General features: G+C 36.6%; 1 protein-coding gene across 1 annotated transcript; it reads right to left on the bottom strand.

Annotated features, from left to right (window-relative positions):
• Positions 1–8892: 8892 nt before the first annotated feature.
• Positions 8893–11592, bottom strand: LOC128243414 (peptidyl-prolyl cis-trans isomerase 6-like). Its single transcript, XM_052961192.1, has 4 exons — positions 11245–11592; positions 10586–10802; positions 10061–10180; positions 8893–9682 (listed from the first exon to the last, which is right to left on the bottom strand). The coding sequence occupies exons 1-4, from the start codon at positions 11314–11316 to the stop codon at positions 9441–9443; spliced, it is 651 nt and encodes a 216-aa protein (XP_052817152.1). The 5' UTR covers positions 11317–11592; the 3' UTR covers positions 8893–9440.
• Positions 11593–13754: the final 2162 nt, after the last annotated feature.

The raw sequence follows: 13754 nt of genomic DNA, 5'->3' as shown, positions 1-13754 counted from the left end.
AGAAAATACCTGTTTGTTTTTTATCAAGGTCTGCCCGCGCCTATTGCTTGATTATGGCTTGACCCTGCCGTAACGCCTTCACGACTTGAATTGGGTTTAAATGCCATAAGTGACATGAGAAAGGAGTGACAGCAATCAACAGTCAAATCCAGACATTGGAAGCTTAGAAGAAACAGAGTGAGGTACAAGAGATCCGGGTGCGGTACCCTAGCTCTTTGCGAAGAGACATTTTGGTTCTTTAACGTACACGGTGTGAAGCACCGATGCATGGGATACAACCTTCCTGGGTTGAACCAGTACTGAGTACACCATTTTCCAATACTACCCTTAAAATGCCGAGTGCTAGGCAAAGAAGCTACTGGTACCATATTTTAACGTTTTTCGGTTCAGTGACGCGGCCGGGGTTTGAACCCCGACCCTCCGCCGTGACCCGAAGCGAACGCTCAAAACGTATCATTATAATAATAAATAATAATAATAACAACTTTATTTAACGAAGGTAACATACTAAGTGTACAATCATTTCAGACATACTACTTATTTCCAGCATGGCCTTCACACAAAATGTATTACAAAAACACATACACTAACTTACATATTAAGCAACATACAATCACACTATCACTTTCATACTTTTCTCATATAATTCAACACAATTATACATGTATTCAACATTTCTTCGACAAACACAACTCAGTTCAATATGATGATTATAAATGGCAACAATTTCATCCTGTAAATAATGTAGATATATTCAGTAAAACCACATTCAATAAATATATTTTCAACATTTACACATTTGGTAGTATCGATTACAAGTGGTTACAAGAATGTCATATACGTACATTAACACCATTCATGTAAACAATGAACTATTTATTAAAATGCGAATTAAATAAATCGTCAAGATTTTTTTCTTCATAAGTGACCATATTATTCTGCCAATAAGTAGCCTTTTAATGCATGTTTTAAGGCTGGTAGCTTATCGTGACATTTAATGTATGTAAGAAGTGAATTCCAAATTTTCATTGCTTTATAGGCAAATCTATTTTCGATATAGTTTGTTCTAGGTTTAACAACAAAAAGATCCTTGTTTTCTGAAGAACGCAAGCTATAGTATAGTGTTCATTTTTGGCAAATGTTAACGATTCTGTGATGTACGAAGGAGTCAAACATTTTATGCTTTTGAAAACAAGTAATGAAAGATGATAATAGCACCTGTCTTCAAAAGATAGCAACCCTGACTGTTTGAATATGTTTCCACAGTGGCTAATTCCCGACTTCATTATTAGCTTAATCGCTCTTTTTTTGTATATTAGTGATTTTTGTGGTATCTGAGGAATGTGTAAGTCCCCAGACACTACAACAGTACTCCATGTTTGACATGATATATGCATTATAATACAATAATTCCATCTCGTCTGTTAGATAATATGCTATTCTTCTTAGAAGTGCCAATTTTGAATTAAGCTTATTCACTACAGTATGTGTATCCCATGACAATGTCTGATCAAAAGCATGAATTGTTTGACTCCTTCGTACTTCACAGAATTGTTAACATTTGCCAAAAATGAGCACTATAACTTGCGTTCTTCAGAAAACAAGGATCTTTTTGTTGTAAAACCTAGAACAAACTATATCAAAAATACATTTGCCTATAAAGCAATGAAAATTTGGAATAATCTTCCTACATACATAAAATGTCAAGATAAGCTACCAGCCTTTAAACATGCATTAAAAGGCTACTTATTGGCAAAATAATTTTATCACATGAACAAAAAATCTTGACACTTTATTTAAATCACATTATAATAAATAGTTCATTGTTTACATGAATTGTGTTAATGTACGTATATGACATTCTTGCAACAACTTGTAATGGATACTACCAAATATGTAAATATATTGATTGAATGTGGTTTTACTGAATATATCTACATTATTTACAGTATGAAATTATTGTAATTTATAATCATCATATTAAACTGAGTTGTGTTTGTCGAAGAAATGTATGATAGTGATAGTGTGATTGTATGTTTTGTATGTTGCTTAATATGTATAGTACATGTGTTTTTGTAATACTTTTTGTGTGAAGGCCATGCTGGAAATAAGTAGCATGTCTGTAATGATTGTACACTTAGTATGTTACCTTCGTTAAATAAAGTTGTTATTATTATTATTATTATTATTATTATTATTATCAACATGCACCCCGAGGACCTTTTGACATTTCACGTTTTCTACTGAAAATCCATCTATTGATAGTTCAAGTTGCATTGCAGAACTATAAAGGGTTACCAGCCATCAAAAATTAACGTTCAGGTTGATGGAACTATCAGAAAACTAGCTTATGTGTGCGTCGGATACCTTAAGTCCGACAGGATTTGCCATTGCTACTACGTTTGGTTGTCCGGTTAGCGCAGTGGTTAGCGCACTCGCTTCTCACCTAGGCGACCCGGGTTCGATTTCCGGCTTGGGCGCATGTGAATTTGGTTTGTGGTCACCAAGCCGGACAAGTGGGTTTCCTCCGGGTTCTCCGGTTTCCCCCACAACACAAGACCACACTCTCGCGTAAAATCATGCCAACGAGAGTGATTAATATAATGTTGTAATAACTTGTTTCACAATCGTTGTAAAATAAATATGTTTTAAACTAAACTAAACAAATGTCACACACGCCCTACGCCCTACAGCATACACTCTAATGTTTATATTTTATTGTCTTTTTTATCCATCCTTTGCCTTTTATCATATTACACTTACATAAGTATCTTTTTTTACAATAATGTATCATTTTTTCCAATAAAACTAAAAAAATATATTTTCCTGATAAATATAAAATCTAATTAAACGTCCACTATGGAATATAGTGATATCGCGGCGGCCGAACGCCGAAACCAGGTTGATAATCAACCGTTGTTGATATGAAGGACGGAGTCACCACACCCGATCTTCTGTCATCGTCATCGTCACAGTCACCATCATAAGCGGGGTTGCTGAAAGGTCCGGCGATTGTCCCTTCACGTTGACTGAGGCCAAAAGCGAGCCGCGGTGGAGGATGGTCGGGCGTCGCTGTTTCAAAAATGGGTAACGAATCAATTTCACCGCCGACGACTTTAATTTCCCGCCGATGGACAATCAGTTTATAGATAACGCAGACAACCAGAATGAATAGCGGGAAGCCGACGAGGATGACGAGGCCGGCGATGAAGACGGTGAGGCCGTGGTACAGGACGAAGTCGTTTGCGAGCGTCGTCGCTTCCGTCACAGTGGACTGTGTCGTGGTCAGCGGAATGGTAACCCCGCTTACGGCGACAATACCTAATACGGAAATGTACATGACTGTTTTGTTCTGTGGAATGAATTGATATTTAATTGTTTAAAAGTTTACTGTTTACATGATTTCGACAGTTCTAGCAAAACTTGGGCTCCAAATTGGGTTCAGATTTCTTTAAGCACACGTAAACGGGGATCCACGTAGAATTGATAGGAGAATGAGCAAGTCAGACATAATTATGAGTACGAACAATCTTAAATTGTTCAAACATAGTGATGTTGTGAACAAATGTTTTACAAAAAGGCCTGAATTATTATAGAAATGAAACTTAAGCTATCCTTATCAACAATAGCAGTATAAAATTTCCAATTTTGAGTTCGTTATAGACACGGGACAAATGATGGAAGATTTTTTACATTGTACGTACCCAAGCTTAGAAATATTCCTAAACGATACACACGATGTTTGTTCTCTGTTTTCATTTTGTTGAATAGTCGAGAAGAAGATTAAAAGAAATTGTAATATTATAATAAAAAGGACACACCAAACAATTGTTTTGTTCTACGGACGTCAACGGGCCGGGAAATCTTTGAGCGAGCGCGAGCGAGCGAAATTTAAAATTCAATTTTTACAGGAGATAGCGACGGCGAAACATTTTTGTTTTGTTAATATAATTTATATTTAGAATGAAAATCTGAATCAATTCGCATTTCTTACTGTAAGTTAAAGAAAATACACAACGAACTTTTTATTGTATATACCTATTTCAGGCTCCCAGAAGCACACACTTTATGCAACATAGCTTCACTAAACGGCTTATCTCCTTTTTTCGATTTCGGGAATGCAATTAGGAGAGGTCTCTCTAAATAGAATAAATATAAAAAAGAAAAGAAAATGCATTCCCTTAAAAAGGTGAGGTAAAGCTGAATAACGAAACATCGAGTTTGTGTGGCCTCAGGAATTTGAATAATTTATGAGGGTCCAGGGAATTGTGACGGAATTGTTTGCACTGCAAAAACATTCGCAAATATCAAAATGACCGTGTCTGTATTGATTCAAAATTTGTTTAAAATGTTTAACAGCACATGTAGTCGTCCATGCATGATTGATTATTTCAAACGATACTACAATGACATTTATATACAAACAAAATAAAATATGTTCCTTCGAAGAGGACCCATTGTTAGACCACAAATTTCACTTTTTTGTAAATTGTTTGCTTGATGGAAGAACTTCAACATGATTCGATGCACGTTTTACAGGCACATGATTATTATGTATCGTTATTTTAGTACATGGCCATAGAATACATACTTTTAAGACGTCATTTACATAAATTATAGTATTCGGTCCGGTTATTAAATAGTTAACAGTTATATTGAATAAAAATAGCGAGAAAATGACTCCTTGTAAAATAAATTATCTAATAGTCTAAGATGAATAGAAATGTATTTTACACAGAGGAATAGACGTCTTAAGAGAACCTACTAAACTAACATTTTGTGAACGTTCAAGACATTGAAATACACAGTTTGACGCTGATGGACAATTTTAGGACATGGGGAAAACGTTCTCGAAAATTCTTTCTTGTAAATGCGCTCTTTAAAGCTACAATCGCACAGATTGCCAGTTTTGACACTATTTTTAATTAATTTTTTTCATGTCTCAGAATCAGCTGATTTTGGTATCAATGCCTTCAACTAAGTCATTTAAGATAACTTGCAATAGAACATATCTCAATTGTTTGGTTAACTGTCGAAAATTTCATTTTTCTGAAAGCCTAAGTAACGCTTTTAGCCATAACACATCCATTTTCAAACGTAAAATTGATAATATGCGAACTGATCTTATGTCAGCAGTCTTATATCACTGGTTTCTAGACATTTACGAAAAACATGTGTCATTCAAAGACAAAAAATGAACAAGTTGTCAAAACGATCAATCTGTGAGAGTGCAGCTTTACGAATTTCCTGTGCAGTTCTGAGCAAAAACGATTTTTTACACTTAATATGCTTAATATGCTTCATAGGCGTTCTGAGTCACAATAGGCTGTACGTGAAGTTAGCGGCCTAGCGGCCTAGCGGCGTGAAGTTAGCGGCCTTGCGGCCTAGCGGCGTGAAGTTAGCGGCCTAGCTGCGTGAAGTTAGCGGCCTGGCGGCCTAGCGGCGTGAAGTTGGCGGCCTAGCGGCCTAATTATTTTTTTCTATTTCCAAGCAATTGTTAATGCGTTTTTTTTTTAAAACAATGATAAATCAAAGTTGTTTTATTCATATAGCTACATAGCGGCCTTAAATTGTTATCTATTCAGAATATTTTTCTTTACCTTTCATTCTAAAACAATTTTAAATTAACTGTTTTATGCACAAATTATCACTCTGAAGCGTTTTTTATTTTTTTTCAAAAAAAGTCGATCAAGCACTTCAGCGGCCTAGCGGCCTAGCGGCGTGAAGTTAGCGGCCATATTAACTGTTTGAATGCACAAATTAACACTTTGAAGCTATTAACGATTATCAACAGGTTTTTTTTTTCAAAAGCGTCGATTAAGCAGTCAGCTATTTCAAAGCATTAAACATGCCTGATCTTCTAAAATAATGGTATATTTACAGTTTTATGCACAAATTATCACTCTGGAGCGTTTTTCATTTATTTTTTTATTAAAGTCTATCGAGCACTTCAGCGGCCTAGCGGCCTAGCGGCCTAGCGGCGTGAAGTTAGCGGCCTAAAATGGTTTCCTATTTCAAAGCATGTATACATGCATTTTCTTCTAAAATAATGATATTTTAACTGTTTTTATGCACAAATTAACACTTTGAAGCTATTAGCGATTATCAACAGTTTTTTTCAAAAGCGTCGATAAAGCAGTTAGCTATTTCATAGCATTAAACATGCCTGTTCTTCTAAAACAATGATATATTTACTGTTTTTATGCACAAATTATCACTCTGAACCGTTTTTCAACTTTTTTTCAAAAAAGTCGATCAAGCACTTCATTGGCCTAGCGGCCTAGCGGCGTGAAGTTAGCGGCCTAGCGGCCTGGCGGCCTAAAATGCTATCCTATTTCAAAGCATGTATACATGCATTTTTTTTCTTAAACAATGATATATTGACTTTTTAAACACACACTATCACTCTGAGGCGATTTTCAACCTTTTTTCAGAGTGATAATTTGTGTATAAAACTGTAAATATATCATTATTTTAGAAGATCAGGCATGTTTAATGCTTTGAAATAGCTGACTGCTTAATCGACGCTTTTGAAAAAACAAGAGGCCCAAAAGGGCCTATGCTCTACTGGTATGGCTTTTGTGGTCATATCAATCCAGAGCATGTATGTATGGGTAAAAGGCAACAGACATATAGTTTATGTTTTGTGTTTGGGTTACCTGAAAACGTAGCATGTTCAACATCTGAGCCCAGAAAGTATTGTAAGCAGATTAGTTGCATGAACTATTTAAATATATGCCAAGTAAAAGTCATCTGACAAAAAAAAATGCTTTCAAAACTGTACTCATAGTAAAAATTTCTGTAGTTTTAAAAGTTAAAAAAAAGTTGGTCAAAAGGTCAAAGTCAAGGGCATCCTAGGACAACATTGATCAATTTGAACAAACATTCACAATCAATTGTGCTGAGATGGATGCACGAACACACAAAAAGATTTTCAAACCTTTCCAGATTTATGTTTACCAAACCTGTGAACCCAGGGTGTGGCCAGTAATGACACCAGGTGCATAACTTAAACATTCACAACCAATTTTGTTAAGCTGAATGCGCAAACTACAGAACTTAAAGCTAAAAAATGGCCTTTGGGTTTTCAACAAGAACAAGGCAGAAAAAATTCACAAAATCAACTGCAGAAGCAAAAAGCAAATTCTCTCTCAAAATCCTAGACTTGCAAATTGTCTCCCTTAACTCTAGACTTGAATTTACATGTACATGTAAACTTGGCTAAAAATAGAATTCGCTCATGCAGACCTGGCTAAAAATAGAAAGCATTTCTTTAAAACTTTCATGGCCCATAATCTAGGCATTTATGGGCGGATCTGGCTGGTTTTCGAAAGGAACCGAGCTCTAATGGATATCTAGATACTGTACAAGTTTCATCGCAATACAATCAAAACTGAAGACTGTATCGTGTTCACAAGCAATTATTTACAGACGCACGAACGCACGACCGCACGGACGCACGGATGCACATACTACGTACACATTACCATCGCATAAGCTCTTCTGGCCTTTGGCCAGTAGAGCTAAAAACTGTTGATAATCGCTAATAGCTTCGAAGTGTTAATTTGTGCATTCAAACAGTTAATATGTCATTGTTTTAGAAGAAAATGCATGTATACATGCTTTGAAATAGGAAACCATTTTAGGCCGCCCGCCAGGCCGCTAACTTCACGCCGCTAGGCCGCTGAAGTGCTCGATCGACTTTTTAAAAAATAAAAATAAAAAACGCTTCAGAGTGATAATTTGTGCATAAAAAACAGTTAATATATCATTGTTTTAGAAGAAAATGCATGTATACATGCTTTGAAATTGGATTCAATTTAGGCCGCTAATTTCAGGCCGCTAGGTCGCTGAAGTGCTTGATCGACTTTTTGGAAAAAAAGTTGAAAAACGCTTCAGAGTGATAATTTGTGCATAAAACAGTTAATTTAAAATTGTTTTAGAATAAAAGGTAAAGAAAAATATTCTGAATAGATAACAATTTAAGGCCGCTATGTAACTATATGAATAAAAAACATTTGATTTATCATTGTTTTAAAAACACCGCATTAACAATTGCTTGGAAAAAAAATTAGGCCGCTAGGCCGCCAACTTCACGCCGCTAGGCCGCTAACTTCACGTACATCACAATAGGCCCGATACATTCAATTTTCGAATTTGATAAAAAAAAATCACGCGGGCACAGCATGTCGAATTTTGAAATTAAAAAGCGTCCGTTAAGGTGGGTTGCAAAGATCTTTCCAACTAATCCATCAAACCAGTTGTTCATAAATTAAGTCAACGCTCGTCTGTCTGAAGTTACTAAGGGGCATTACTCGACACTTATTATAGAGAGAGTTATGTATCTTGCTATATATATATATGCTCATTCTCAGTGACAGCATGTACATACAGTTTCGTGTAAATACCGTGAATTAAGTTATGGCTAAGTCTTGGCGCACGTTCTTTCAATCTAACAAGGGGCATGGTTGACAATTATTACAACAAGAGGTATGAGCCTTCCTTAGCATGTACCGAGTTGCACGTAAATACCTTTAATGGTAACAAACCTATGGCAAACTATTTGTATGACTTTATCACGGAGCAGAACTTGACAATTATAGACTACAACATGACACTCGCTAGATTTATAAAATTTAAGTACAACAGGGTTATGGTCCCTGCCCTGCCCTTCCCATGACATTATACTGTGTCATTGACCTTGATCCCTCATTTTCCAACATTGTTGTTATACACCGTGTAGTTGAGCGGAACGAAAAAAGGATTCCAGATGGATAAACGGACGAAGAGCATTCCTATAACCCATCCCTACTTTGTGGCCTGGGATAACTTCGGTCACTAGCCGTTTTCTTACCCAAGGAAATGACCGATATCAACATGAAATAACACGTGTACGTTCATGGTTATATTTTACATTTAATATGACGAAATATTAAAAAGAAAATACAGTGATATACATGTAATTTATGTTATTTGATAACAAAGATTTTTTTATCATTACTTTGTTCATCTGAACCAACTCTGCTAGTCCATAAAACATCTAAATTCATTTCCTTATTTAATTCAATAAGTGTATAGGTATTTTAATTAAAGTCAATGAATGTAAAGTATTTCGAATATTATCATTGACAAGTAATTATATCATTGAGATACTTAATAAGGAAAATAACCGTAAATTTCTGCAAAGCAACTTTACATCTGCAAGCACAACATCACACAGCAGTTACAACAATTGCAATTCGGTACATTATCGATAATTTCATGAATTGCAGGTGTCCTCTGTGACGTCATATAAATGTGTATGACGCCATTGTAAATTTCCCTGAGGACATGTGTGATCTTCACAATGAAGAAAATCTCTCCTCTCCTCGCTCCATCTACGTCACCGCGTGACCGGCCCAGCGCGTGAGTTTATAGCACGTGACCTCCCTTTCAAGCGTCTACGTTAACCAATCCGCCGATACCTTGGCAACGGTGAATGGTTCATCAACTTTCTTTGCGCTGCTCTTCGCGATGATGACGTCAACGAGGGGGCGGTCCGTTGCCTTGTCGGTGTCGACGGCGAGAATTTGTTTGAGAACCCACATGCCGCGCACTACCTTGCCGAACACCACGTGTTTCCCATCCAGCCAGTTCGCCGCCTTCGCCGTGATGAAGAACTGACACGTGTTAGTGTCGGGGCCTGAGGTGACAGAACCAACATTAAGAATATTGTACACGATGAATGCACTGGTGTTGAACAAGAGCGGACAAGTAGGCTATTTTCCCACGACAACCCAATGTCATACCATTAAAATAATAAAGAAAATGCTTACAGGAGCAATGAAGCAAGATTTTTAAAGAAATATAAGAATAAAAGTTGCCACACTACTTTCTTGAAAGACTTCAACTCCAGCTGGTTTCTATGAATGCAGTTACTTCGGTAAATGGTTAAAATGACATGAAAAGGGCGGGGTTTTTTTCAAATTGAATTATACATGTAACTCAAATTATTCAACGACTGTGGCTGTTTTGCCTAACCGATCAGGCATACAAATTATGTTCACATATTCATACATACCGGCATTTGCCATGCTCACCCATCCTGCACCGTAGTGGTTCAACGTGAACGCCTCGTCTGCGAAACGTCCGCCGTAGATGCTCGTCTCTCCTGTGCCATTATGGAAGACAACGTCACCGCCTGAAAAACGTCAACGGTTCACATGTAACTACATAGTGCTATTATTGATAAAATGGGAAAAACGTGAAAACCTCGTCGCCGTAGATGCTTGTCTCTCTAAGCCGTTATAGTGAAACATGCTTCGGCAAATAAAGTCAACGTTTCGACAGTATCACTCGTCACTGTTAAACGCGCAATTAAATGAGAGTAAAACGAAAGTGCCAAATGACTGACTTAGTCTAATGGTATTTTAAAAATACTCGGGAAGGAAACTGAATCTTAGCTGGATGTTCACCCTTGAGATATTTCACCGCGGAATGTGAATTCAATAAGTACACCTTAATACACGCACACAGTTTTCGATCTTCGCACCCAAATTAGGCAAATATCCTTCCTTTATTTTCCAGTATCATAGTATTCACATACCTTGAACAACGAAGTCATCGATGATCCTATGGAAGGGACTTCCGGTATATCCTAGGCCGTCCTTCGTGTTTCCCTCGGCCAGTTTTACGAAATTATCTACCGTCCGCGGGGCCGTCTTCCGGAACAGCCCGATGTCTATGGTGCCCGTATCCACGCCGTCAATCTTGATGTCAAACGACACGACGTCAGTGACCAATGTATCCTTGGCCTCCGTCAACTAAATGAAGAAAAGGCGGATGCCATCAAGACTAGACTAATCTATACAGTTTTGTTTATGATTTTGGTATAGATAGCCTTGTAATATAAGGACATAATAGTACATAACATGTATGTTCAAATGCTGTTTCCGTGAATCATAATGTTGAACCACATTAAACATGCTCAAAGCACACAAGTTTGCTGTAGATTTCGCCAGGATTGATAACCATCTTACTTGCTTAAGGAATTTGGCTTCAGAACAAGTCTACACAGAACGCAATTGCTACAGAATTCCATTTACTCTCGGTTAACATTTTACATAAAACGTGGAACAACATTTATCATGGTTGGCTTACAACAATTTTTAGATTTACGTTATTCTAAAGAATGTTCCATGAAAAAGTTAGACTAAATTTATTCGAAAAGAATTTACATCATACTGCAGTTATATCTGTACTTACATTGATCACATAAAGCGATTGTATCATCAACACCATGGATCCAAAATACACAGAAGTTTGAATGAGCTCCATCTTTCCAAGTTTTCTTTGTTTAATCCACTTGTGAAAAAATGATCTCCGTTCTCTGCTCTAGCCAGCCTCGTTATGAATCTCTGCCACGTAGATACTTACACGTCCACCTCCACGTCAACAGCAGAGCGGCATATGCCAGATGGCTTATCAGCTGATCGTGGTGTGTAATCATTGGTCGGATGAAAGGGATAAAATACGCTGCCACCGAGATATTATCCACCACGTGTTAAGGTTTAACAAAATTCTTAATCTTAAGAAATCTGTGTTTTGGACCCTTTGTTAGTTATAAGTTGTAAATAAACACCCCGCATATGGATCAAGTTACTTGTTTTACATACCAACGCGGCTACAGAACTATGGAAGCCCAGGAAGGACTTAATCATTGTTAAATTCTATCTTGGCAATCACACAACAATAATTACAACTTTTTGTACAACTAACTAAAGTTGCACTGTCACATATTGAACGTTTTGACAACTTTTTTTTTTGTCTCGGAACGCGCCAATTTTTGCGAAAATACATGGAAACCAATTATATAAGACTGCTGACAAAAAATAGATCGCAGATTTTTATATTTAAGTTCAAAAATTGATGTTTAATGCATTTTTCGTAAACAGTTAGTTTAAACCATAAAACATTATAATTTTCGAACGGAAATATGAAAATCTATTGAAAAGGTTGTAAAAATGGTAAATCCGTGAGAGTGCAGCTTTAAGATCTGTATAAAACATAAACTACACTTCTAACCACATACAAGTTTGGTCTGGCCAGGCCTGTATGAGTTTTGTAGAACGTTTAAATCACGACTGCCGCGATGAATGAGCCGCATCGCGCGATATAGGGCATTAGGACACAATTGTAACAAATGAAAAAAATCCTAAAAATAATAAACACGGCTTTCTAACTATCTTATTTCGACATAGTATACGGCATACGTGTTTGTTTCAAAACGGCATGATTGTTAAAAAATACTAGAATGAATCATCAAGCCCTTCTTTAATAAGGTTTCATAAATATTCCACGTCAAATTAATTAAGTACTTGTAAAACACAGGTCTTTCGAAATTTGAGAGATAACGTCATGCTTGTAACAGAAGTTTCCTGAAGGCACAATAGTATAATATGGTGAATGCTAGGCGCATTGAAAATGAGATGATCACAGTTCAATGTAACACAGGAGCTGGGGTCTCTTGTGCGGCCATCGCAGCCCAAATATTCTGGCTGGCAACGGTCGCGAATATTCAAAACTTTTCAATCGAAGTTTTAATTTACATATAAATTATATCTATAAATAAAAGTTTTCATTTTATACACATTTTAAGACGCCAAAAGAACTAATATTGCCTTGACACTGACATTTAGTTCAGAGACCAAACTAAAATAAAATCCTATAATTATAGTCAATTGACCAATAGAAATGAGTTCTAGTGCTTCACAACCCCCAGCACCATATATGGGGAGAAAATTCCACTTGTGTACCAATCATTACGTTAGAAAAAAATACGTTTCTATTAAATAGTAAGTTAAAAAGTAGATCCAGCATGTTTAGCCTGTTTTTGAAACCACAAACCATTCAGCTATAAAACCTTTATTAAGATGGAAAGTGGCCAATGGTCTGAGATGCAATAACCATGATTCACGGTCTTGTGTAAATAGAAAGAAAAAGGCACGTAACACTGAGGAGGCACTTCCGAATTGGTATGTTATGCCCTGAACCGCTGTTATATATTGACAGTTGTCGACCACTGTAGATTTTAGAGCTCTTTAAAATAGCCGTCCCCAGAGTCAAAATTGGGTTTTTGCAAAATGATAAACTTGTCTGTTTTAACATATGTGCACTCGAACTCGCTTTTACTTGTCTGTTTTAACATATGTGCACTCGAACTCGCTTTTACTTGTCTGTTTTAACATATGTGCACTCAAACTCGCTTTTACTTGTCTGTTTTAACATATGTGCACTCGAACTCGCTTTTACTTGTCTGTTTTAACATATGTGCACTCGAACTCGCTTTTACTTGTCTGTTTTAACATATGTGCACTCGAACTCGCTTTTACTTGTCTGTTTTAACATATGTGCACTCGAACTCGCTTTTACTTGTCTGTTTTAACATATGTGCACTCGAACTCGCTTTTACTTGTCTGTTTTAACATATGTGCACTCGAACTCGCTTTTACTTGTCTGTTTTAACACATGTGCACTCGAACTCGCTTTTACTTGTCTGTTTTAACATATGTGCACTCGAACTCGCTTTTACTTGTCTGTTTTAACACATGTGCACTCGAACTCACTTTTACTTGTCTGTTTTAACAGAATTTCGCTATTTAATGATTAAAATTTAAAAAGGATCACATCAAAACAAACGATTTTACAATAAATCATGCAAGAAGGTGCTTTAAATGACCATGCCAAGAAATCCTATCCAATTTTCGATTAAGAAG

The sequence above is a fragment of the Mya arenaria genome, chromosome 8, assembly GCF_026914265.1.
Source record: "Mya arenaria isolate MELC-2E11 chromosome 8, ASM2691426v1".
Lineage (NCBI taxonomy): Eukaryota > Metazoa > Mollusca > Bivalvia > Myida > Myidae > Mya > Mya arenaria.
The sequence above is the reverse complement of the archived record's forward strand: the minus strand, read 5'-3'. Positions and strand labels throughout refer to the sequence as shown.

Excerpts from the sequence above, each read along its gene's own strand:
- LOC128243414 (XM_052961192.1), bottom strand. The coding sequence starts at position 11,316 with ATGGAGCTCATTCAAACTTCTGTGTATTTTGGATCCATGGTGTTGATG. Across the intron at positions 10,181-10,585 it reads CGATGACTTCGTTGTTCAAG|GCGGTGACGTTGTCTTCCAT; the intron begins GTATGTGAATAC and ends GACGTTTTTCAG. Across the intron at positions 9,683-10,060 it reads GGTGAGCATGGCAAATGCCG|GCCCCGACACTAACACGTGT; the intron begins GTATGTATGAAT and ends CTGTCACCTCAG.